At 41.6% G+C, this 25,651-nt stretch overlaps 1 protein-coding gene across 4 annotated transcripts in view; it reads left to right on the forward strand.

Annotated features, from left to right (window-relative positions):
- Nucleotides 1-25,651, forward strand: part of SLC35F3 (solute carrier family 35 member F3) — a 96,870-nt gene that overhangs the window by 35,441 nt on the left and 35,778 nt on the right. Inside the window, exon 1 of one of the 4 annotated variants that reach the window (XM_080997748.1) lies at nt 22,909-23,192. The exons of 2 other annotated variants lie outside the window; for them this stretch is intronic. In XM_080997748.1, the coding sequence (XP_080853874.1) occupies nt 23,117-23,192 (76 nt within the window). In that variant the 5' untranslated portion in view covers nt 22,909-23,116. Of the gene's footprint in view, nt 1-22,908; nt 23,193-23,517; nt 24,045-25,651 lie in introns of those variants that run through there. One more of the 4 variants, XM_080997749.1, reaches the window with a different exon arrangement.

The following is a 25,651-nucleotide window of genomic DNA, read 5'->3' on the forward strand; positions in this document are numbered from 1 at the left end:
CATATAAAAACTTCAGCAGGCAGTATTCCATGTAGCTAGCATTTTGTTCAAACCAGGTTGCGTTGCCTCACCTGTGTATGCAATGTTGTCTAGCAAAGAAGGTCAATAGGTTTAAATGCAGCTGGGGGTCTAATTTAACCATGAAGGCAATCTCATGGAAAGCTCCATAGCCAGTATGCCTATCTAATATAAATGAGTATGGTAATTCCTTTACTTCACTCACTACATGCCCTGTTGTGTCCCAGAATAACCCAGAGTCAGAATTAGCCATTCATAACATACACTGTATTTTCCTTTGCTACATTTTGGATGGCTTGAAGCATGAACTGAAGTATACTCTGTCAACAGCAAGCACTGATCAACCAGCTGCAGTATGTTGGATAGCATCTCAATCTTTGCTATTGATTCTGCAAATCTCAGTTACATTCTGCTTTAAATAATGCTCTCTTTGGCTGTTGGTGCTCATGACCTCATCCACAGTAGTAGAGGTGAACCCTTTTGACTCAGTAAAGATCATCCCATTATGGAGCCAAGTTTGTGATTCACCAGTGCTAGCAGGAAGAGATGAAAAGGCAACTGAGTACCTGCTGTTCAGAACCATTTACGTCCACTCCTGTCTACAAGGAGCCTTATGTTGAACTTCTTCTGACTGCTTTAAGTCACCCCTTGTTTCTCACTGTCACTCTGCTGCTCCTCCTGCTCTTTGGGCTGTGGACTCTTTTTGAATAATATAAATAGCAACTTTTTATATAGCATTTTCTTCAACAGTCAAAGCACTTATGTTTTCTTATGACAATGAACACGTGAACAGCAGCCGCCTTATCTTTTCTGAAAACTGGAAGCAGCTAGATCTGTGCAATTGAGAAACTACAATGGACAGTGTGCATGCGTGTATATATATTTGCTTCCTATTAGCAAAGCGATAAGCCTGAGAGGTAAAATCAAGTATACTGGCAATGCACAAGTTAAGACAAATATCTTCTTAGATACTGCAGTGTGGTTTAATTTAACTAGGATATGATGGCCTGAAATCCTTGCTGAATGATTATGTACACACTTTGTGCTTTTCAGTTTTTAACTTAGAAATCTGCTGTACACAGAGTCGGAGACCACTTGTCCACCTAGCACAGTGCTATGTGCTGCAAATAGCTCCCTGAGGTTCTTTCAGCCAACAGAGTCAGATACTGATCTGGATAAAGTTCTTACATATGCAAGGCATGTACTGTGCTACTATGCTATGTCTGCTATTCAAGGAAAAAGGAAACCCAGTGAAGTATTTTCGCTAAACGTCTTCTTTCCCTCCAAAAGGGAAGGTATTAACTTAGAAAACCATACTGGGGAAAGGCTCAGGCCATGCCTTTTCCTGGTGCTATGGTCCCAATCTGACTTGCATGTGTATGTATGTGTACAAGTGTGTTTGTGTTTGCTGTAAACTTTGAAAACAACTGCAGAAGGTATTGGCCGTGGATCTCATTCCTCACATCTAGTTGTGCCTTTAGTGTTTTAAATATTCTTAAATATTTATATACAGCCCACTCATAAAAAATATCAAGATGATATACAAAAGTATATAGAAATACAATAAAATATAAGACATAAAAAGGACTGGCTCATTTTTTTCATTAGAAAAACAGTAACAGAGATTATTATTTTTCCCCATTTCTTGTTAGAACTCCTATATTTAATGTCTGAATTGGGCCTATGAAATCTCTAGGAGTCAGCTTGAGACTTAGAATTAATTGTTCTGGAAAATACTTAGTTGAACAAATGTCTGATTTCAGCTAACTCCTGAATGGGCAACAGTCTTAGTAATTATCTCCTGAAATGCAAGGTTGGCCTCTCAGGTTGCTTTCTTCAATACATAATGTTAAAATAATTTTATTTTAATAATCCACTTTTCCAATTTTAATTTGACTTCATTTAACTTCAGATAAATGGCGGCATTCTAGTTTTAAGCTAACAGAAAATTAAAGTTTCTTGATACATGCAATGAAATTTTAAGTAGCCTAATCCCTATTCTCTGTTGCTGGCTCTGTTGAACTGTAGCATCACAAGAGAAAAAGTAAATTCTGACTAGAGTATAACTAGGCTGTTTTACATGACATGCTTTATATGTGTCAAAAATGTAATGCCCTTTTCAATTGGCTGTGAGTGATGCTCTAACTTACAAATCTGAAAAGATATTTTAGAAACCTTTGTCATTCCTGTTCTTCATCAGAGATGTTAGTGGAGCTTTAACAAGTATTTTAGATGATATTCCTGCAGTGTTTTCTGTGCACATTTGGCATAATATTTTTTTCTAGAGTCTTTGGGAACAGTCCTAACAAATTACACTCCAGTAGCAAAAATAACCACTGAATGTAATGACATTAAGGTTGTATCCCATGACACAGTAAATAATGTTCACACTTACTAGTTATTTTCAGATTGATCCCTGGAGACAGGGAGGCTCCACCAAAGTATAGAACAGGATAGTTGTAGATAAGAAAAATACTAAACCATATGCATGATGATATAACCAATCCAACCTGATCTGGATGCAAGCAGCCTTGTTTAACTACATTTTTCAACTAACCAAGGAAAATTAAAGAGCTTGCATTAGAAACATAAATAAGGGTACATTTCAGTGGTTACTGGAAGGGCATCCTAGGGACCATAGGACTGTGTACCTCTCCCTCTCCACAAGTGGTAGACAGAGCCAGCCCACCCATGAGACTGCCTTGGGTGGCAGGATCCATGGTGGGCAGCAGATCTGGCCTCATGGAATGCATTCCACACCACTGCTGTTGCTGCCAGCTACATCTGCATCCTCCTGGCAGCCCTTCCCACCCAGTGCTACCAATACAGCTGCCTCCTGGCAAATAGGTCTCTGTTTCCTCCCACCCCTAGGGAGGAAATGGCAGGCGCTGCTTTCTGGGGTCTTCTGGCCAGCATGATTCAGAGCCCCTTCACCACACCACACCATCCCCTGTGACAGACTATGATTCCCACTTCAGCCACTAGGAATGTTGATATTATCTACCCCTCCCCAACACTTTGTTCCCAGTTCATTCATCCCTTCTTCCCTGGCATGAGGGAGGGGGCACAATTTTGTGCTTTGCCTCAAGCGCAAAATTTTTGCTTTCCTCTTTGGGGGAGGAAAATCATTTTCTTTTTAAAAAATAAAACACTGCAGAAAGAGGGGAATGAAATATACAGCTTCCACCAGCAAGGCTGGTTCATCAGTTTCAGGTTCACCCTCTCCTGCCCCCTTTGGCTTGGCTTCTCCAAGTGATGTTTATTCAGAACAAATTGAAACAATGATTTAATCCTCAGTAAATCTGAACTGTTTTCTCAGTGTGCAAGAAAGCACTGGAATAAATTAACAAGCCTTCAAGGTCCACTTTGAATAAAAAGGTAACATATTTGCTGTGTTTGTGTGTGTGTGTTGAAGGATGATCCTACTCAGAGAGAGGCTGTTTAACATTATTTCTCTCTCTCTCTCTCTCTCTCTCTCTCTCTCTGTGTGTGTGTGTGTGTGTACATGTACACACACACATACACACATAGGTACATATCCTTTCTACCTATTGTGTTCTATTTGAGGCTCCTTGAGAAACAAAGAATGATCCAGGACTTTATACACCACAGATGGAGTATTACTGACACCTATGGTTGAGTTTACCCAAGTGCTATCATTTACAAAATTATTTTCCCCCCTTGTTTTTCTTGGTCTGAAACTTCCAGATCTGCAAAGGCAGCACCTGATTCTAAGTGGCAACATTGCACTCTCCTGCTTGGTCACTACTGCCTCCTGGTCAGCCACCCTACTCAGCTGTTCATAGCCCTCCCGAGCCGGCTCCGAGGCTCTCACTTCAGTAAGAAGGTCAGAGGGGAGAGCCAACACCCCTGCTCTCCCCTCCAAAGAGGCTAAAGTCAGGGCAAAAAAGGGACACCCCCCCCAATTACTTCCTCCTGCTGTGTCTGAGCCTTCCGATCCAGGCCTGATCCTGACACTGCAGCAGGGCCAATGACACCTCACAACAACAGCTGATTAATTTTAGAAGCCGAACGTTAGATCCCACAGATTTATGGAGTGAAAGGACATTAGTGACTGTGCTGGATTTGAGACCAGCTCTTCATTGCAATGAAACAGAAATGCAGACACATAGTTTATATAACAGGGATAAAACAACTAATATAATGTGCATTTGCCACATGATAAATGAGCTACAAAGTACTACTGAACATATGTTTGAGTTCAGAATTAGTAAAAGATCTTGATGGATTATGAAATATTGTCACAATCAGGCACTGGGACTCACAGGAGACCATTTAATTAAATACTGTGATATAAAACTCTTGACTTACACCATATGTTTCTCTGTCCCATAGTGCCCATTGTGACTGGCAGAGGCTTTTTAAGGAAGAGATATTTCCCTGCCCTGCTTTTCTGAAATCCTTTTCTCTGGAAATATAAGACACTGAGCTTGAATGGCCATTCTTTTCCTATATGGCAGGATTTTATTTATTATATGACTATTGAGGCACACAGTTGCTCAGTGCCACCAGCATATGCAAATATATGGCTCACCTAAGACTTTACAGAACCTTTATGTGCAGTAATGGTGGAACTCACAAGTGAAGAATGCTTTTATTTTTAGACATATTGTTTGCAAAGTGATTTTTTGTAAATTCTTTATTATCCCTTTGCAGCTGTTCTGCATCTTTGTACTTTAGTCCTTGCAGACTGCGACGTGTTGTGGTTCACAAATTTTATTTTCTTTATTTTTGTTATGTTTTCAGTTTTTTTAAAAATCAACAATTTTTTAAAGTGTAAGACATTGAACCTAGAACTTTAAATAAGCAACAGAGTTCCCTTTTCTGCAGCATCCATAGCTCTCCACCCTTTACCCTCCTCTCACTTGTGTCTTCTTCCCTTCTTACCTTCTTACCATCTAAAGTAACTCAACCTCAATATTGTAAACAAAAGAAAAATGTCCTATCTCTGAAATGTTACATTTTATTATCCATTGATCTGCCAATGCCATTTTTAAATCTTTCATGTAGCCCAATGAGAGCAGTTTTCAAGGAAAAGACTATTATTATTATTATTATTATTATTATTATTATTATTATTATTATTACAAACTACTTCAGTCTGATCTGTATATCATGTTGCAATAAGAACAATGTGTGCAAAAGGCAATTCTCTCTATTTTGGAGATAAAATGAGGTCACATCTGTGGTTCTCTGGGTAATTGCTCTAACTTCAGTGAACTAGCCCTGAAGGTTCTTCACAAGCCTCCTGCACTTGTGACGCTAACAGGATTTTTTTTTTATAGAAAAAAGTATAAGGATACTCTGCTTCTTTCCATGAACATCCAGGTTAAAGGGGGAATGCACTTTTTTTAATCTGTCCTGACACTTCCTGCTGCATAAGAAGCTCCTGGGAACATGCAGAACTTTTGTGCAAGCTTTTGCCTCATATTTTAGTGACTGATCAGATTTTATCTGTAATTTTAGTAAAGCTTGTGCATTATGTCCTCTCTCTGCCTTTGAATAACCAGAAAGGAAATACACAGCTCCATAGATGCGGGTGGGATTATCCAGAGATCTGCAGTGCCACGTTTATCAGAAATTCAGATTTCTTCCATTTCTGTTATTGTCAAAAGAGTTTCCTTTTATAGGAATGATTCATTGTATATCTGTCAGTCACAAGTGGCTTTTTTCTTCAGATAACATACCTTGCTTTCTGGTGCAACTTGACAGCTCTGCTTATCTACGCATATTCTTTGCTGCAAAAACAAGAGAGTCTTGTGGCACCTTAAAAAGTGACAAATTAATTATTGGCTAAGCACTTAAAAAAATCCATTTTATCAGATTTCTGAAGTGTCATCCTACGTTAGCAGGTATGCATAAGAGGGAAATGTAAATAGTGAGTGAAAATGAAATGCAAAAAGTACAGACTCTGACAACTTTAATATCTGTAAAATAGGCAGAGTGACCATTACGAAAGCATTGGTGATAACACAAACATCCTGGCATTGTTACCAGAAATAGTACCTCGGGTTAAGAACTTTGCTTCAGGATGAGAACAGAAATCGCGCGGCGGCAGCAGTGGCAGGCCCCATTAGCTAAAGCAGTATCACAGGTTAAGAACAGTTTCAGGTTAAGAACAGACCTCCAGAACGAATTAAGTACTTAACCCAAGGTACCACTGTATCTGGATTCAGGAACCAACCATCCACAGCACCTCCATCTAGCCAAGATGCAGTTAGTTGACCCTTATCCAGCAGACTACCAAGTCTAGACACCAGTATTCTTGCTTAGTTTTTCAGACTTTTAACAGCAGCAAGCATTTTCCCTTAATGGCTTTAAAGTCTTCTGAAAAGCCAGTTAAAGGGATGTGAACACTGCATGCTTTTCCTGCCATGGTACAAATAATAGGCTGTGATGTTATAACTAAAACACCAAAATATGCTTGTCAAGTGCAGCAGAAGGTTAGTTTAAACATCAGATTTTAATTCTGCCCTTTTACTAAAATGCCAAAGGATAAATAAATTGTTTTTCAAAAAATTCCCTAAATTACAGAAGTAGAAACCCAATCATTTTAACTTGAATCCAAATTGGCTCAAATCAGTAAAATCAAGAGGGGAAGATGCTGGGGCAGTCTAATTTCACATGTGCATGATTTCACTCTGCTTCTTGCTTCTGTTACCTAAGCCAATAGTTCTCTGTTGACTGTTTACCCTCTGCTTTCAATAGGGATCTTAGGTCTCTCTCTTTTTACCCTCTTCTCTCAAAAGGGAGATCTGCCTCTCACACAAATACATTGATAATTGTGATCCTACTGTCTGTCGCCCTCTAAATGTCATTGGACTCCAACTCCCACAAGTCCCAGCCAACATGACCAATAGTTATGGGAATGATGGGAGTTCTCATCCAACAACATCTGGAGGGCTGCATGTAGTCCATCCCTACCCTAGGGAAACACTTCATTGCAAAAGTTTACCAATGTTGATTCTGGTGATAATTCTCTAATGCCATTTGGACTTGAGGAATCGGCACAGCCTGTGTGTGACTTTCTGCTCTAAGCAAATGGAGATCTCTGTTTTATGAGCATATATCAATTTTTAACAGTTTAACTGCCATACCTTACCCCATACAGGTAAATTTGGGAGAGATGCTGAGAATACAAAAGGCATAATAAGTCCCCGACACTGAAAAATCCCTTTCCTCAAAGGCTCCTAAGTTAAGGTTACCAGACATCCCTGTTTCCCGGGGACAGTCCCCAGATTTACAAATCAGTCCCCTGACAAAATCCATCTGTTTAGTAGGAAGTTGAGAAGTGTCCCTGGATTCATTTTTTAAAAATCTGGTAACCTTATCCTAAGTGATAGTGATAGTGCAGTGGATTTCAGTCTAAGTTTGAAATGCTGGATAGCATTGCTGCCAGTAAGATACCTAGTCTGTGCTCAGAAAATCAGTGCTTGGCTTTTGAACACAAGATGGCACCAGAAGACTAGGCTTTCTTGACAGTGTGCTTTTCTCCTACTGTGTGTTCTAATGTATTGGTTTGGGGCTTTTTTGTTTGTTTGTTTTAATTTTGTACATTATAAATTTTTTGAAAGGTTTGTTTTTTGTGAGTGTGTCATGTGCATGCTCTTTAGTGGAACTTTGACACAGGGCAATCATATTTTATGGAATATGGCATACAATCAGTGCTCTCCTCCCTGGGGGCACTCAAGGGTACGCAGTACCAGCACACACACCCAGAAGAAAAGCACTGGTTAAAAATGTGATACTTACTGTACCAACTTCATGGTGAATACAGGCACCCTTTTTTCAAGAAGAAAAGCACTATATACAAACATATTCTAAAAGTCAAGAAAATCAACAGCAGCAACACTGAAACTGTAAAAATAGACACATGGTGTTATATATATGTATATATTACAGTGGCTACTTAGAGTTACAGATATGAATATCTTAAAGTGGCACCACTTAGCTGTGATTTTAACACACACTAATATGCAAGTAATGTTACACAACGTGGCATTTCAGTAGCACTATACACAAGTTAGGCCTATATTGCATCCAGCTTATATAGGTGCAGAAACGTGGTCCACCTTATTGCATGTATATTTCAAGAATAAAAGTAGACAATGTGGGTACAATATAATAATAAATGCATTACCCAAAGTGGAGAAACATTAATGTTAGAAAATCTAGAATAGAGTATCTAGTGCTATTTAGTATTTATATACAGTGCTAGGTGCTGGATCCGAAAATAACAAATGGGTGAACAAGCATTCATCCAAAGTGGTTTCAATAAGTCATTTTATAAATGCAGTCACTCAGAACCGAACAAAACAAAATTGGAAACCTAAGTTTTGTCTTGAGGGGAAATGTTCAGATGGAAGAGATCTCATACGGTGATAGGAGACCCAAGACCCAAAACGGAGGCAGTAAAAGTGGCATCTAGAAGAACTTACACTAGAGATTCTTTGGATCCAAGCCAGTATATGCTTGCCATACACTGTCATAGGAGCCATAGGTCATCCATAGGAGTAGTCTCCCCAAAGTTGATGGGCATTACCATTCAAATGGGGGGGTGTTCCTTGTCATGTGATTGATTATGCAGGATGGGGTTTACCGTATTTTTCACACCATAGGACACACCGGACAATAGGACGCACTTTGTTTTAGAGGGGGGAGAACAAGAAAAAAAAATCTCCCCCTCTCTGCCCAGCGCCCCTTCAGTGAAGCGGCAGGAGGCGCTGCGCAGAGAGGGGGAGAACTTTCCCCCTCTTGTTTTCCCGCTCTAAAACAAGGTGCTGTTTAAGGTGCGTTCAGGCGGCTACCTTGGAAGCCTGGAGAGCGAGGAGTCGGTGTGCACTGACCCCTCTCGCTCTCCAGGCTTCAGGTTCCTTTCGACCTGCTCTTTGGGGCTGGCGGGGGGAAACCCACCACCAGCCCCAAAGAGCAGGTCAGGGAGCAGCGGAAAGGCGCAGCGGAGAGGCTCCTGCCATAGCCGCGCGTCACCTCTCCAGCCGGGAGAGAGTCGCGGGGGGCTGCTTTAGCCCCGCACGCGCTCTCCCGGCTAGAGAGCTGACGCGCAGCTATAGAGGCTCCTGCCATAGCCGTGCGTCACCTCTCCAGCCGGGAGAGGGTCACGGGGCTATGGCGTCTTCACTCCATAGGACGCACACACATTTCCCCTTGATTTTTGAAGTGGAAAAAGTGCGTCCTATAGAGCGAAAAATACGGTACTTGTCCCCTCTCCAAAGAGAGAGAAAAATACAGCATCCTTAATGTAGTCTACACATTAAGAAGTGGCCAGTGGTGACTTAATGGTATTTTAAATCTAGGAACATGCATGCCAGGTAAGTAATATGAGGGTGCCATAGTAAACATGCAGGCAGTATTAGATTAACACATTTGTTCAGTTCCACCAGGATTATAAAGTTAAGAAACCACATAGCACCCCTGTCAACCAGAAACAAAATTCAAAACTATAGCCGTTTTCCTTGCAAGCACAATCTCCTTCTCCCTTTTAAACTGGTTTCCCTGGCAAGTGGATTGATTTGTTATGTCAGCTTAATGGTTCATTGGTGCTCTCCTTGGTGGCCAAGCTACAGAATGCCTAAAGGAAGTCTCTGCATAATAGGTCTGCATGAAACTTGATCCTGTTTTAATTATTCCCAGTGCTCTTTTAATTGCATAATTTTCAGTACAAGTACCAATTATGAGGGTACTTCAGTACTTAAGACTATTGTATTACTTAATGTAGCTGCATTAAGTAGTACAATGTGCATCAGATCCTTCCAGGTTTCACTGGGTACAGATGTGTGGTACCAGCCAGCACCCTTTTTGGATTTCATTTTGCTTTGCTCCTCGTGCCAATCTTTATTTCCATTTCATGTGTGCTTTTCATTACTTATTCCCTCTTTCACAAATGTATACAAGTGGGTGCTCTTGAAGTGTGATTGTTAAGTGGCTGGGTATTTGGTGCCTACTAAACAAATCGGAAAAAGAAATTAAATGTTATATAGGATGGATTGACTGTGATGTTGCATTAGCAGCTTTTCTGAATGAATAGAATTTCAGCAAAAATGGAAAAAGCTATGGGACAGTGGCTTGAAAAGAGCCATTTCTCTTCATGGGCATCATAAGAAGGCTTGTCTCTCTTTAACAAAGTGCAGGAAATATTTCTTCATTCTTTCCATAAATACATTTATATGATTTTACCAAATTAACATATTCAATACCATACTGAGTTTTGTTTCTGCTAACTAGGAAAAGGATAAGGTGTTTGCAGAGGTAACTGCTCTCTCATTGCTCACCAGCTCAGAGCAGGTAACTGACAATAGTAGTAAGAAGGAGCTGCAGGATCAAGATGGTCTAGGAATCAGTAGTTAACTGCTGTCTGTCAGTATATATGTTCCTTCATAAAGAAGAACCCTAGTACACCAAAACTCATGTAGCCTGACAACTCTAGATATTCTGCGTGCCTCACTCTCTTTCTTTTTATGGAGCAGCAAAGTAAAAAAAAAGGTAAAGGTAAAGGCCCCTGGACGGTTAAGTCCAGTCAAAGGCGACTATGGGGTTGCGGTGCTCATCTTGCTTTCAGGCCTGCACGGAAACACTGTTTACCTTCCTGCCACAGCAATACCTATTTATCTACTTGCACTGGGTTGCTTTCAAACTGCTAGGTAGGCAGGAGCTGGGACAGAGCAACATGATCTCACTCCATTGTGGGGATTCGAACCGCCGACCTTCCGATCGGCAAGCCCAAGAGGCTCAGTAGTTTAGACCACAGTGCCACCTGTGTCCCTACAAGCAGCAAGGTAATATTATGGTAAAGTCAACTATATTATGAGTATGCACATGAGTCATGCATGTCACAGACCTATGACATATTATGATGAGTGGGCAGATCACAAGGAAGCAGATTCCAATATGATCTATATCAGATTTTTCTATCTTGATTTAAAAAATATATAATTAGGAAATCTAAAAATAAATGGCATGGAATCTATTAGTCACATTGTGATGAAATTTTGCTGTTTTGGAGTCAAGTAATAATTGACACCAGAGAAACTAATATATAATTATATTTTATGTTCAGTGAGATTGTCTTGCCTTTGATAATAGTTTGATAATCCTTGGTGACAATGCCACCTTGACTGTTGTTGTTTAGTCGTTTAGTCGTGTCCGACTCTTCGTGACCCCATGGACCAGAGCACGCCAGGCACTCCCTATCTTCCACTGCCTCCCGCAGTTTGGTCAGACTCATGTTTGTAGCTTCGAGAACGCTGTCTAACCATCTTGTCCTCTGTCGTCCCCTTCTTCTTGTGCCCTCAATCTTTCCCAACATCAGGGTCTTTTCCAGGGAGTCTTCTCTTCTCATGAGGTGGCCAAAGTATTGGAGCCTCAGCTTCACGATCTGTCCTTCCAGTGAGCACTCAGGGCTGATTTCCTTAAGAATGGATACATTTGATCTTCTTGCAGTCCATGGGACTCTCAAGAATCTCCTCCAGCACCACAGTTCAAAAGCATCAATTCTTCGGCGATCAGCCTTCTTTATGGTCCAGCTCTCACTTCCATACATCACTACTGGGAAAACCATGGCTTTTCCTATACGGACCTTTGTTGGCAAGGTGATGTCTCTGCTTTTTAAAATGTTGTCTAGGTTTGCCATCGCCTTTCTCCCAAGGAGCAGGCGTCTTTTAATTTCATGACTGCTGTCACCATCTGCAGTGATCATGGAGCCGAAGAAAGTAAAATCTCTCACTGCCTCCATTTCTTCCCCTTCTATTTGCCAGGAGGTGATGGGACCAGTGGCCATGATCTTCGTTTTTTTGATGTTGAGCTTCAGACTATATTTTGTGCTCTCCTCTTTCACCCTCATTAAAAGGTTCTTTAATTCCTCCTCACTTTCTGCCATCAAGGTTGTGTCATCTGCATATCTGAGGTTGTTGATATTTCTTCCAGCAATCTTAATTCTGGCTTGGGATTCATCCAGCCCAGCCTTTCGCAGATGAATTCTGCATATAAGTTAAATAAGCAGGGAGACAATATACAACCTTGCCGTACTCCTTTCCCAATTTTGAACCAATCAGTTGTTCCATATCCAGTTCTAACTGTAGCTTCTTGTCCCTCATAGAGATTTCTCAGGAGACAGATGAGGTGATCATTTCTTTAAGAATTTGCCATAGTTTGCTGTGGTCGACACAGTCAAAGGCTTTTGCATAGTCAATGAAGCAGAAGTAGATGTCTTTCTGGAACTCTCTAGCTTTCACCATAATCCAGCGCATGTTTGCAATTTGGTCTCTGGTTCCTCTGCCCCTTCGAAATCCAGCTTGCCACCTTGACTGACATGTCTATAAAGCCAATGAAAATTTATATCTGTTTGTGAACACAGGATTTCTCATTTACTAAGGAATGTAGTAGTGCAGTTCTTTTAAATCTTGTCTGGAATTACCAAAATCTATCTTTTTAATGTTTTATTGGTAAAAGTTGTGAGTCAGGAGAGTAGCAAAAACTATTTCTGGCAACCAAGAGGCTCTCTTTTTTCAGATACTGTTATGGTAATACACTTTGCTATCATAGTGTGTCTTTTGCAAGCAACAATGCAGCCAATGAGCTCCATCCAGTGGGGCACCATGCTTGGCAACATCATCTACCTTGGTTGATTGCCTTCACACAGCAATGGTCCATAACGGGGTGGGCAGAGGCAGTAGTGTCCTCTTGATGACACTATGCTTATTGGGATGGGGCAAGCTAAGGTGGTAGTTGTGAAGCTGGGGGGGGGGGAGTGTCACATAGGGAGGGATCATCACAGTATCTGAAAACAAAAGGAAACCCAGCCAGATGGGTGGGGTGTAAATAATAAACTATTATTATTATTATTATTATTATTATTATTATTATACTGAAAGCCAAAAGTTAAGCATTCTTTTTGTTCTTCTAGCCCAATATTGTAATTGTATAGTGAATTTACTGTATGATGCATAGTTGCCAGGAATACTGGTTTACTGCTGTTCAGGGAATTCTGCTCTTAAGCACTCTTGCTAAATATTCCAAATTACATCTGCTGCAGAGTACAACAGTGCTGTCTCTTATATAATGAGACACACTATTTAGGTAATAAAAAGAGCTCAGTCACATTTTTAATTAGAGCTGTCAAAAATGCATCTTAACTACATGCCCTTGGCCTTCTCAAAATATGCTGCAGCAATAAAAGTAAATCCAATACAGTATAAGGAAGGCACTTTTATGAAACCAGGGGCTGGTTCACACAGGTGAGGCAAGAATCCTGTATACATAAGTGGCAGAGCAGTAGGCATGTATGCACCATGCCCCCAACCACACAAAATGTATGACATGGCACATATTTGCATACATCTATATGCATGTAGATTCAGTCCCTTGAGGATGAAAGGATCATGGGAATCAAGCATACACATATTTGCTCCTTAGTTCAGCTTCCATCATATGCACAGGAGGAGCATACATCTACTTATCTAGTGCACAATTGAGTACAGGCTTTCTACCAATAGCAGAGTGGTGGTGAGGTTGCATGGATGCACTGGGTCAGTTGTGGCACTCCCACCAGCAGTGCACTACTGCTTTCTGTTTCTTAACCTGACCAGGCTTGGTACACTCTGAGTTAATTGGTTTTAATGTACCTAAGCCTTAACGAGGTTAAAGAGCATTGCATTTCAACATAGCATAAAGGGGGGGCAGTGCTGATCCTGTTGAAATGAATAAGATTGTGTTCTGCATTATTCCTGACTGATTTATCCTCTGTGCCCACATTTAACTTGTGCAAGACCTTGTATCTGGCAAGATGCCCCATGGCAATTGCTGCATCCCAAGTTGCCTGAACCCTAGGCGTTCTGCTGCACTAATGCAATTTCAAAGCTGGGTAGGTTGTCAAGTGTTAAAGAGCTCGTTCTGCAGCCTCCAATAATAAGTAGAATTAGAGTACCAGCAGCCCTTAAGGTCTAAGCTACATGCTGCAAGCCTCCCATTAACTGATGCAATGATTATTATGAGATTAGCACTTGCAGGTGATTCAGGTGTTGCAAACAGTATATATAGGCAGCAGCTTTGTTAACTTCTCTTTAGAAAGACTTTTATAAATGTACACTGTAGTTAGTCAATGGGACTTTATAATTAGGCCACTAGTCAAATAATGGATCCTTTAATTACTCTGAAGTTCATTTTAAGACGATCAGTGAGATTTCTAATGAACTTCTCTGAAGGTCTTCAATACTAGGAAAGTAGTTGCAGAGGGAGCATGGATTAAGGGATGAATATATGTAATATATAACACTGATCATGTGCTATAATTTTAGAGTTATCACCTGAACATTTTAATATGTTTTTATTTATTAAATTTCTATACTGCCCTTCATCCAATGATATGCCCTCATGTTTAGTGCTTTTACACTTGCTAATCTGTAGATAGCTTTCTCTTTTTTTTTTCCATTTGTTTGGTAGTTAAAGCAATGATGTTGCAAAAAAAAGTTAAGAATTGCTGATAAGTCATTTTTCTGGAATAACTTGCTTGCGTTTTGCAGTCAAATTAATGTATAACAGGAAGTTAATTGAAGGTATAGTCATGAAATCAAATGTCTTATGCTAGTATACTTTCCTTCACATTCTGGGTGGAGTTGTTTTGTTACAGGAAAAGTAAGTCTCTGATTAAAGAAGTACCTATTTCCCCACAATATTCAGTGTAATGTCTGAATCGACATTGCAAGGAACATTGGATCAGTGTACCATAAAAGATTTATCTAATAGCTGATAAAGGATTTGCTGCATGTAGCAGCCTGCAGTCATCTCTTGAATCTACTCATCATGAGTAGCCTTCCCAGGTGGGAATCAATTACCAGCGAATTCAGGTTGTACAATTAAAGCTAATTTGGAGTTCTATGATGTATACAAATTCATTGATCAAACAAAATCACAGTTTGGGAATGTATGCACACAGATTTTATAACTACCTTGACATCCAGTTGGGAAGGTATGTGTACATGATTATAATACAACATGTCCTTAAAGGTACCTGGCTGTCTCTAAAATAGATTTTCAGTTTGTCATGCATTGGACAAAAATCTTATTTGAAAACTAAACTGTAACAACCAGCACAGTCCTGAAATAGGCTATGTTCTGCAGTCTGACTGCATTTCGGTAGTAAAAAATATATTAATTCCGGTCTCCCACTGTGGCTTCTGTGGAATGAGCAGTTGGAAATTAAAAATGACGTCTTGTTCTTTTCTAATTAGGCCAGTCTTCAGAATTCAATATTAAACTTAGCCATAATGCAATAAAACACTTTCACTAAAGCTTCTCTGCATAAATTTCATTTCTCAGCAGCTGCTCTTACAAATAATATAGCAGAAACTGTCTCCAAAATAAAAGAGGTGTTCTGGATTTGCACTGTAGGGTTTCCCTAAAGGCTAGAGGTCCAAGGTAAAAAATAATGAAAGCACAGTACTAATGCTTGCCATTCAGCAGAGGGAAAATGAGAACATACCTGAAAATGCTTTCATGGTTGTTTTTAATATGATGTGTCCATCCTTGATTTGTCAAGGCTTTAAATTGTAGAGAAAGTATGGGCTGTTACACTGAATCTTAGCAACCTTTGCAACAGGAGTACAGTACTTAGTTCTTCAGGTCGTTGTGTTTTGTTTGGGGACACCTATATACCTGGTTTGTTTTATTTATTTATTTTATAGCCCACCCTCCAAAAAGTTCCCAGAATGGCTTACTCAGTAAGTTAAATTACAGACCCTCCATGTATATCTATATTCCAGGGACAGTTCCGAATTTACAGAAGCTCTCTCGGTTTCTAATTTGATCCTGGAATGTTTCCTTAGGACGTCTCTATTTTCATCAGAGAAATGTTGGAGGTTATGGAATTATGTGATCTCCAAGCCAAGGAGATAAGTATATAGCCTTTAGAAGACACCTGAAGGTAGCCCTGTATAGGGAAGTTTTTTTTTAAAAAAAGGTTAAAGTTTTATTATGTTTTTATATATGGTGGAAGCCACCCACAGTGGCTGGGGCAACCCAGTCAGGTGGGTGGGGTATAAATAATAAAATTATTGCCATTATTATTATTATTATTATTATTGAATAGGATGTCCCTATTTTCATCAGAGAAAGTTGGAGGGTATGAAATTAGGATAAAGCTAATGAAACGAAAACATGAAAACATTTAAATATAAAAGAGAAGCATGAAAAGAGTAAGTGGAATTAAAAAAAACAACTAAGCAGCATAGAGAGGATTTTAAAGGCTGGGAAAATAAAAAGGTCATCCAATTTACATTAAGGTGAACCTCCTCAGGGAAAGGGCTCCACACTCAGGGTGCCACCCCTGAGTGGGCCCTTTCCCCTGTAGATAGCTGTCATAATGGGAGCACCCAAAGAAGGGCCTTGGTGTTATAGGTAGACACATAGGCAGCAGCGTAGCATCAGTTGTTGGTGCCCGGGGTGTGCGTGTGTACCTGGTGGGGGAGGCAGCATCCCAACCCTCGCTGCCAATGCTGGCAGAGCGACCCCACCCCCACTGGAGCAAAGCAGGGCAACACAGCAGTGAGCCAAGTGGGCCAACGCAGCCCTTGGCGGGTGGAAAGGAGCACTATGCTGTGCTGGGGACCCCTATGTGGGGGTGCCTGGTTCACACGCCCACAAAAAATTGTGCCAGGGGCCACAGCCTCCTAGCACCTGCCCGCATGATGCCCCTGTGCAGAAGCAAGTGGTCTTTGAGGTTCTATGTCCCAAGCAGTGAAGGGCTTTAAAGGTAAAAACTAGCATTGGAACTGAGCCTGGAAATGAACTGATGGCCAGCACAGCTGAAAAAGCGTAGGTGTTATCATGTAGTCCCGGGTCCAGTGAGAGGTGTGGCCTGTAGAAGGGACATGGCTCAGGCAGAGTCCTGAGAGCAAGACAGAGATCCCTGGTGGACTACATTCTGACTGAGGTTCTGTACACCAAGCTGAAAATGTCAACAGGCTAAATTTTTAAAGCAACAACTATTTAGACCTTTTTTCCAATCCTCTGCATGCAAATGAGTAAGATTTTCTCAGAGATAAATCAACCAAATAATCTGAGGAGAAGAACAGAGATCGTTTCATATGGGAATTTCAAACTCTAAACCTGTGCAAAATACCAAAATTTAGAGCAGCAGTCCTGTTCTGCTGCATTTAACTCATCTAACTTTAATTCTGAAAAAAGGTGTATTAAGTAGTAAATACCTAGCTAAAGTAGAACTTTTAAGATCACATGTTGAAGAACAAGAAAGTTCAAGGATAGTAAAATAAGACCTTCATCAGGATGACAGTTCATAATGTGGTATGTGAGCTTCTGAGTGACATGGAATGCTTTCCTCAGGCTCAATGCAGTTTAAAAAAGTGGGGTTATACATATGTTGTATGATACGCAGTTCTGTCTGCAGCCCATTTCAGTTATCAATACCAGTATTAAAAGTTCAAGCTATACCTGGTTTTTAAAAAATAAAGATTGCTATACAGCTTTTTATGTGTAGTCAGAACAATTTCCCAGAACTATTTGCATAAGACATTAATAGATAACAATATCTTATGCAAATTTATAGTATCTTATGCAAATTTATAATAAAATGACAAAGCAGTACAAGATTCATTCACTTTTCTTACTATACTGAGACCTGCTGGGCCAGAGTCCTTTGTGGGCAACCACAAATAACAGTTGGCTTCCAAAGCAGCTCATGAGGAAAGGCCGTAGGGCATCTGCTTTGCAGAAGGTCCCCAGCTTCTCCAGGTAGAGTTGGCAATGTCCCCCATCTGGAACCCTGGAGAGCTGCTGCCACTCAGTGTGGACAATATACAGCAAGATGGGCCAAAGCAGCTTCCTATGTTGTGAGTTGCATTTGCACATGACATATAGTTGTAGAACTGACAAAAATATGGAATGAATACTAAACTGGTGTGGATTGCTTCCTAGCTCTTGCTAGTTTTATGTATCCAAAATATGTATTTGAATCCACAAAGCAACTTCCTGGTCACAGATGGCTTAGCAAAAACTATTGTCCATTTATTATTATTATTTAATTAAATTTATATACCGCCCTAAACTCCAGAGGTCTCAGGGTGGTTCACAGAACAAGTTCAACATAAAACACCACAATATATATAATAAAAATAAATATATAATATATAATAAAAATAAAAATTAGACTTATCTAAGTAATAATTAATTTCAGTTGAGTCTGATGGTAAGAAGCTACTAGCTCTTTAGTATTTAGTGAAAACCCAGGTTTTGACAGCAAAACGTTGTACTATGAAGTATTGTAAATGTTGCAGGACTTATTGCCTGTATATCCTGCCTTCATTTTATGGATATTATAACCCATCTCCAGTGCTTTTGAATATTTGGCTAATGGTATGGAAACCTCATCCATTCTGTCAATGCTGGGAACAGTGTAATTTACCATATGCTTAGCACCTAAGGGCAGCTTCCATGCTGGAAAAAAAGCTAAGCTGAAATTTCAGATGAATGCAGTATTCAGGTTTATTATTGTTGAATCTAGAATGCCTGATTCTGCTGATGTCTAACATGATAATTCACTGAGCACAACTGAGTCTGGTCCTTAAACAATACATGCATTATGTTGACTGCTTTGCTGATGCAAGTTTTTAAGGAGGTCATGCATAAATCTTTAAGTTAGTATTTTAAAACTCTGTGTTGTTAAGCTTCTCTGCCAGCATTCAAGCAGCACTAAGGCAGCTGTTAATACGTTACAATGCTTCTTACTGAGTCATGCACCAAGCAGGCAAAGCAACAATCATGCTGTCTGTGTGATTCATATTTTCCCACAGTTTTTATGCCATCATTCTGGTATATAAAGCAGGTTTTCAGACAAGATTTTGATAGTTCAAAAGTATTTTTATATTCCAGTGTATAAAGAGAAAGGAGATTGAGGAGAAGCACAGGAAGGTGGCATTAAATGGAGCAATGGGTTGGAGAAGGAGTGGGAGGTGGATGCTTGAAGAAGACAGGACTCCTAGTAGCAGGATGGAGAGAAAATATAAACTTAGAGATGGCCAGGGAAGTGGGCTAGCTGTTGGAGCCTGGTGGTCGATTTGGTCTTTGCATTCTGCTGCAACTTCTGCATGTCTAAAACCACCATTATGTTCCCAAGTGTGAAACACATTTTCCTATACATCTGGAATATTGTTTCCTTCTCCTCCCATGTATACAGCTTACTCCGGGAACAAGGATATACAACCAATCAGTGACTGACGATGCCAGCTTTATAGTATTACAGGCAAAATGTGAACCGTTTGTTACTGATCAGACCATCTTGTGTGGCCAGGGCAGGCCCTATGATTAGGCAGAGTGAGGCAGCCACCTCAGGTGGTAGATGCTTAGGAATAGCCCCTGCTTATGTCTCCTGAGCCCCTGGTAATTCCATTCTGTTGCCACATGGCCTCCTAGCTTAGCAAGCTGCATCAGGTGGGCTGAGGGATGCTATCCCATCCCATAATCAGTGTTGGCATTAGATTCAATTGCCAGTCTGGGCAGCTTCTGAATTAGGAGGGAGTGTCCTCTTGTCCTTCACCTGAGACAAAATGTCTTGGAATGGTCCTGTGTGTGGCTGGCTAATATTTCAACTGTGTATCTATCACACTGAATGTTAGTCTTGTATACAGAAGAATGTTTGTGTAACAAATATGATAGTTGGAATATGAAAAGATCTTAAGGTTGTTGTTATTTTTAAAAAATGATAGCACTGTGTTCATTCAATGTGAGTTGTTAAAAGCTTTCTCAGGATCCCTTTTGTCAGGACTTGCGTTATAATATACTGTAGAAGAATTGCTGTATTGATGTTGAATAGTAGCTGCGCTTCACTTATTGACTGGCACATGCTTTCTCCATTGCATACTTTGATACAGAAAATAATACAATTTCATTATCCTTTCCCAAAAAATGAATGATTATTCCTATCATCTGTCTGTCTTTTTGTCTATCCATCCACCCACCCACCTCAGTATTTTTTCACTTAAATAATGCAGCATACCCTTCCTTGATGACAGTGATGCTTGCATGCAATATATCCTGGTATATAATGCAATTCTGAAGAACTAATGATTCAGTACTTGCCATAATCAAAAAGTAAAATTGAAGTGACTGCTAGAGTTAGAGAGGTTGTGAGACTGCAGAAATCACGAATCACTGTGGTACTACAACATTATTTGGGAAGAATAAGGATATGTATGGACAGGACTTGGAGAAAAATCTCTTTACTTTCTTATGTCCAGTCATTTTTAAAATAAGACCAGTGTCAAGAACGCAAATCAACATGCCTGATCCTTTTAACTGGAGATGCCACTGGTAAAATATAAGACCTTTTGTAGTGTAAAGTTTGTGTGCTAACCCTTCCTTTGTCTCCTTCCTTTTATAAATTAATATACAACACAGGGACAGCACTAGTTAGCTGAATGAATATTTGAAATCATAATATAGTGGTTTCACAATCAGAAGAGGAGTTAAATAAAAAGTACACTCATTTTTAAAAGAAAGAAAGATTATGACCATAAGATAATTATCAAATATGTTGGCAACCAACTGTCTCAGAAGACAATGGAGAAGTGTGTGATATCAATATTTTATGTATGATGATCTTATTTAGAAAATGGTGACTACTTCCTGAGTAGTTTACTATTTTTGCAAGCAGTTTCTTACTGTTATGTCTACATTGGCGAACAGCCTGAGCCACAGTCCCATTAAAGTGATTTAACTTAGTTTAAGATCATTGTTAATTACTTCAGTGCATCTTGTTCTTCAAAGATGGGGAAGTGGGTTATGTGCTGCACACTCCCAAGACCCCAAGCAGCTCCCTGTAAAGCAATGGAAGACAAGCAGAGCCACTAAGGAGGCTTACTGGCTAGCACAGGGAATGGGGCTGGTTTTGCAAAGGAGGGATCCAGAAATTCTGCACAGCGTACATTTATCTCACCATACACATCTCTGCCCTGTGATCAGTGACTAGTCCTATCATTACAACTAACTTCAAAAAAATTAATCTGATGTGTCAAGAATTATGAAGTACAGATAAAAATTGGCAATGGTGATAAATAAGTTGCTGATATTAGACACCCACTCCTTATAATATGGTCTAAAGTACTAGTAGAATAGGTGGCAACAGGTGGCTTGGATGCTGGTGCTCACATTCCATAGAGTGCCCTTGTTCCTTTGTACATTGTATTGAGACATATATGTGGAAGGTGATTAAATAAGAAGAATAGTTTAAGCATGCTGCTGCTGCTGCTACCTCAGTACCAGGTATTATGTGTTAGGAAATCTTGATCTTTGCAGTACCAGTAGGAAAAATAGTCCTCCCTGAAAGATCTCCAGGAAAGGATTTTGAACCTTACATACTTCATGAATATCTGTAAATGGATCTATGCCACTATTCTTGCTCTATAGTGTGAACACATTGGATTTAAAATTTAGTTGCTGCAAATATAAAGGACTGAGCTCCTCACATACCAGCATTTCATTTGCTGGCCACAACCTTTCTGACATGCTGGCTGGCTATGGCTTTACTTCATTTTCTTGCATTTGTTTACTTTAGTTTTTCAGCTGCTATTTGGAAACTCCAACCACAAGGGGGACAGACAAGTGTCTGAAGTAGGAACAGCAGCACAGAGGAATGCAACCAGCAGGCGCCTTGTTAATTGGAGCCCAGTGGAAAAAACTGTTGTTGGATTTTATGTAAAAACAACAATACGGATCCCCCCACCCCACAAAAACAAAAAATTCCTATGGTATCATTGAAACTGTTAGGTTTGAAGAACAGAGCAATGCTGTAGTTTCTGCTTTCTATTTTGTAATTATATATATTTAAAAAGACTGGATTGCAAAAATAAAAATTCCCAATAAGAAAAGATATACAATTTCAAATAAATTTCAGATTTCTGCTAAGAAATCTTTTTTTCCTCCCAGTGGGCTGTTGATCATGTGGAGTCAGGGATCCCACACAGTTCATTCTTCTCACATGATGCTAGTACTGTATACATAGAGGCACACTGAAGCTGTGGGGAAATCTCACAATGGGGATCATATGCCCATCTTGCAACAGGTGTGCATGAAAACAAGGCGCGAGTAGTACTGTGTGCTTGTAAATACATGGAAGAAGCAGTATTTATGGGAAACCTTTTTTTGCAAGCATAATTGCTTCAGAGTTGGATCTAAGTACAGTAAGCGTGTTGGCTCCACTAAAGTGTTAATTAAACAGCTAGTTACAGAAAAACTGCCTTTATGAACATATTGAATTGCTTAAAGATGATTTCATTTTGGAATGAGAGTGGTCCACTTAGAAACTGGTTCTGCAAATACAGTAAAAGGTTCCATTTTTATTGCATTCAGAGATAAGGCCACACACTTAAGCAGCTACCAAATATCTCAGCGATGACTGCGCCTACCATACATACGTGAATTGGAAGAACACCAACTATGTACCTTGGATAGTGTTACATCGAGGCATTCTAATGGATTGCAAAGTATCCCTGCCCTCGTGGAACTCAGCTTCTCAGACGAACCTTACAGTTTCTGGATCAGCCTGATAGCAAAGGCTAACCTACTGCAGAGATTAACTGAACAACGAGCTTCACGAGTTAACAGGCGAGACAAACTCTAAGCCTCGCAGCTGCCTCTGAGGACTCGTCCTTTTCTGTTGGGCCTGGAAGGAACTCGTCGGTCTTTCTGGCCACTTGCGGGAATACCCAGCCAAGGCAAAACTGCGGCTGTTAACGGGGACAGCCTTTCCCTGAGCGTGTGGAAGAGCCCGACGCTCCAGCCCCGCCGCCGGTGGAGGGAGGGTGGGCGGAGGGGATGGCTGGGCTGGTGACGTTTTGTTTGCTGCAAGTAAAGGAGAGCGTGCGGGCGAGGAGGCGGCGAGAAGCTGCTGCAGTAGCAGCAGAAGGTACGCGAGGCCGGGCGAGAGAGGCAGGCAGGCAGGCAGGCTGCCGCCGAGGCGGGCTGATAGCGGGCCGGGGAGCCGAGCGCTCAGCTCCAGCCGGCGTCAGGATGTAGGCGCTCGGCTGACGGGCTCTTACTGGCGGAAGGGCTCATCATGAAGAAACACTCGGCCAGGGTCGCCCCTCTCAGCGCCTGCAACAGCCCCGTGCTGACTCTCACCAAAGTGGAAGGTAATTTCGGCGCGCCAGCCTCTGCAGCAAAACTAGTGCTCCGAGCGGGCTTCCTCGAGGGCGAGACGAGCCTTGGGAACGCGGCATTCCCGGCCGCGCCGAGCTCCTTCGGGGAGGGTTGCGCTGGGAAGCGGAACACCTGCTCTGCGGCGGCTGGACGGCGGCAGGCGTGGCGGGGCTGAGGGGACGCGGGGCTGAGCGGCGGGCTGCTTCGCCTGCTGCAGTCTCCGCCGCTGTGCCGGCGAAGGGAGAGGGAGGAGGGGGGCGCTGGACTCCCTCAGAAGGGAGCTTTCGCCAATGCGGGCTTTGGGGATGCCCTTCTCCTCCGGCTCGTCTCTCCCTCCCTTCGCCTCTCTCTCGGGAGAAAAGTGAGCGGAGCGGGAGCCCCCTCGTCGCAATAAGTTCTCTCGTCAGGTACGAGGCGTTTCCTCCGGACGGGAAGGAGCCGGGGGCGCCTGAGGGAACTTGGTGCATTGGCAGGGGCGCAGCCCACGTCGCCCGGCGTCACCAGTGGGAGATGGAGCATCATAACGCTCCGCTTCGGGGTTTGGGTGGAGAGAAGATGTGAGGTAATTTTGGCGGGCATCCATTCCGAGGAAGAAACTCCGCGCCCTTCTGTTGCGTTTCGCCGCCAGCCAAAGATGCTGCCCTCAGGCTGCTGCGCCTTCGTTTAAGATCTGTCTCCTCCGATGTCCTGGTCCTTTTGGGGAGAGGGGAGAGCTTTCTGGAAACGCTTCCGGGCGGAGGATGGGGGTCTGGATATAGGCGAAGCCCAAACTCTGCCCGCAATTTTATGAGGCGGCGTCGGGTCGCCTGGGCTCACCGAAGTCTGTGAAGCAGCTGTGATGCCAGGTAAAAAGGACCCGTTCGAGCCAGGCAGATGGATAGTGCCAGTCGCTGGCGGGGGAGCCTTGCCGTATTTCAAGTTGGGCTGCAGCAGTTCCGAGAGATGCTCTGCTGCGCTGAGGCAACCGCACGGCTGAACTTGGAAGTTGGCTTTCAGAGGCTGGCCGGCCTGTGCCGTGGATACAGGGCGCTGGGAGAAGAGGGGCGTCGCGAGAGCAGCCCGTGAAAAGCCCGGGCGGGGATGCTCCCAAGCCTCGGGCGGGAGGAAGAAGCTGAAGGGCGCCTGTGAAGGAGGAGGAGGGGGAAGGGGTGCATGGGTGAATCAGGGATGGCGAAGGGCAAGAGAAAAATGGACATTATGAAAGGCGAGGAAGAAGATAGAGGTGCCAAGGGGGAAAGTTAACTGTTGCAACTGTGGTGGAAAGTGCTGATTCTGCCGCTAGAAGCATAGGGTGGGGTGGGGTTTGAATTGAATTTTATTATTACAGTCACAGACCACTTCCGGCTCACTTACAATATCAGGAAGATATTGTAAGTAACACAACAGGAATACATTGAATTGCAGTTGGGTACGCCGAGGTCCCTTCTCCCACCCTGCCCCCCCCCAATAAAATATTTGAGGGCATTGGGGCCCCTCCAAAGTTGATGAGCATTGCCATTCAAATGGTGCGTGTGCACTGCATCATGTGATCAATTGTGTGTGCGCAGCTGGCACCCCTGTGGCTGAAGGAGCACTTCAAGAAATCTTGTTTACTGTGTTTTTGGTTTTGTTTACTCATTGTTGTTACCTGGCTTTTAACTGCTTTAACTGTTTTGTATTTTTTTCCATGTTCTAAATTGCTTAGAGTCTTCATTTTTCTTTGGTATAAAGCGATGAATAATTGAAACTAGTAATAGTAGACTTTAAGAGTAAGGAAATCAGAAAAAGAGAATGGGTCAGATTATAATGTTGGGGGAGGTGGGGACATGGCTCAGGAGAGAGTAAGAAAAGGTTTGAGCCTTGCAACCCTAACTCTACATGTCTTGAGTCAGAAGTAAGTTTTATTTATTTCACTGTGACTTACTCCTAGCGTGAAAAAGTACGTAGGGTTGTGAATGTAATTTGAGTTGCAAGGGACTTGATGGACCCTTTAGTCTGACTCACTCCATTGTCTTTAAACAACAACAACAAAAAACCTCATGTAACTACAATATTCCCCTCCCCAATGTCTTTCCCATCGTTTCCTGAAAATCTCTGAAGAGTATTTTGCAGCCTTTCTATACAAGTTATTTATTGATGAAGTGCTTTTGTAGTTGAGAAATGGTTGGTAAAAGAGACGATGACGAAGTGAGAGAATTCAAGAAAGGATAACTTCTTGAAGGAAAAAACTGGAATGTACAGAAACAAGGACAGAGGTAGCTTATATGTAGGTCTTGTACTGCACGGCTAGAGGATGGAATAGAAACCATGATAATTTATCTTTGAGTGTTTAAAGGAGGAAAACTAGATTAGCACGTAGAAAGTAAGTCATTGCTGAAAACAAATAAGGAACATTTGTTAACATTTGTCTATTCAGAAGCAAGTCCTATTGAGTTCAACAGGGATTATTCCCAGATGCAATCCTATAAATATA

The sequence above is a fragment of the Podarcis pityusensis genome, assembly GCF_964106645.2.
Source record: "Podarcis pityusensis genome assembly, chromosome: 3".
NCBI lineage: Eukaryota > Metazoa > Chordata > Lepidosauria > Squamata > Lacertidae > Podarcis > Podarcis pityusensis.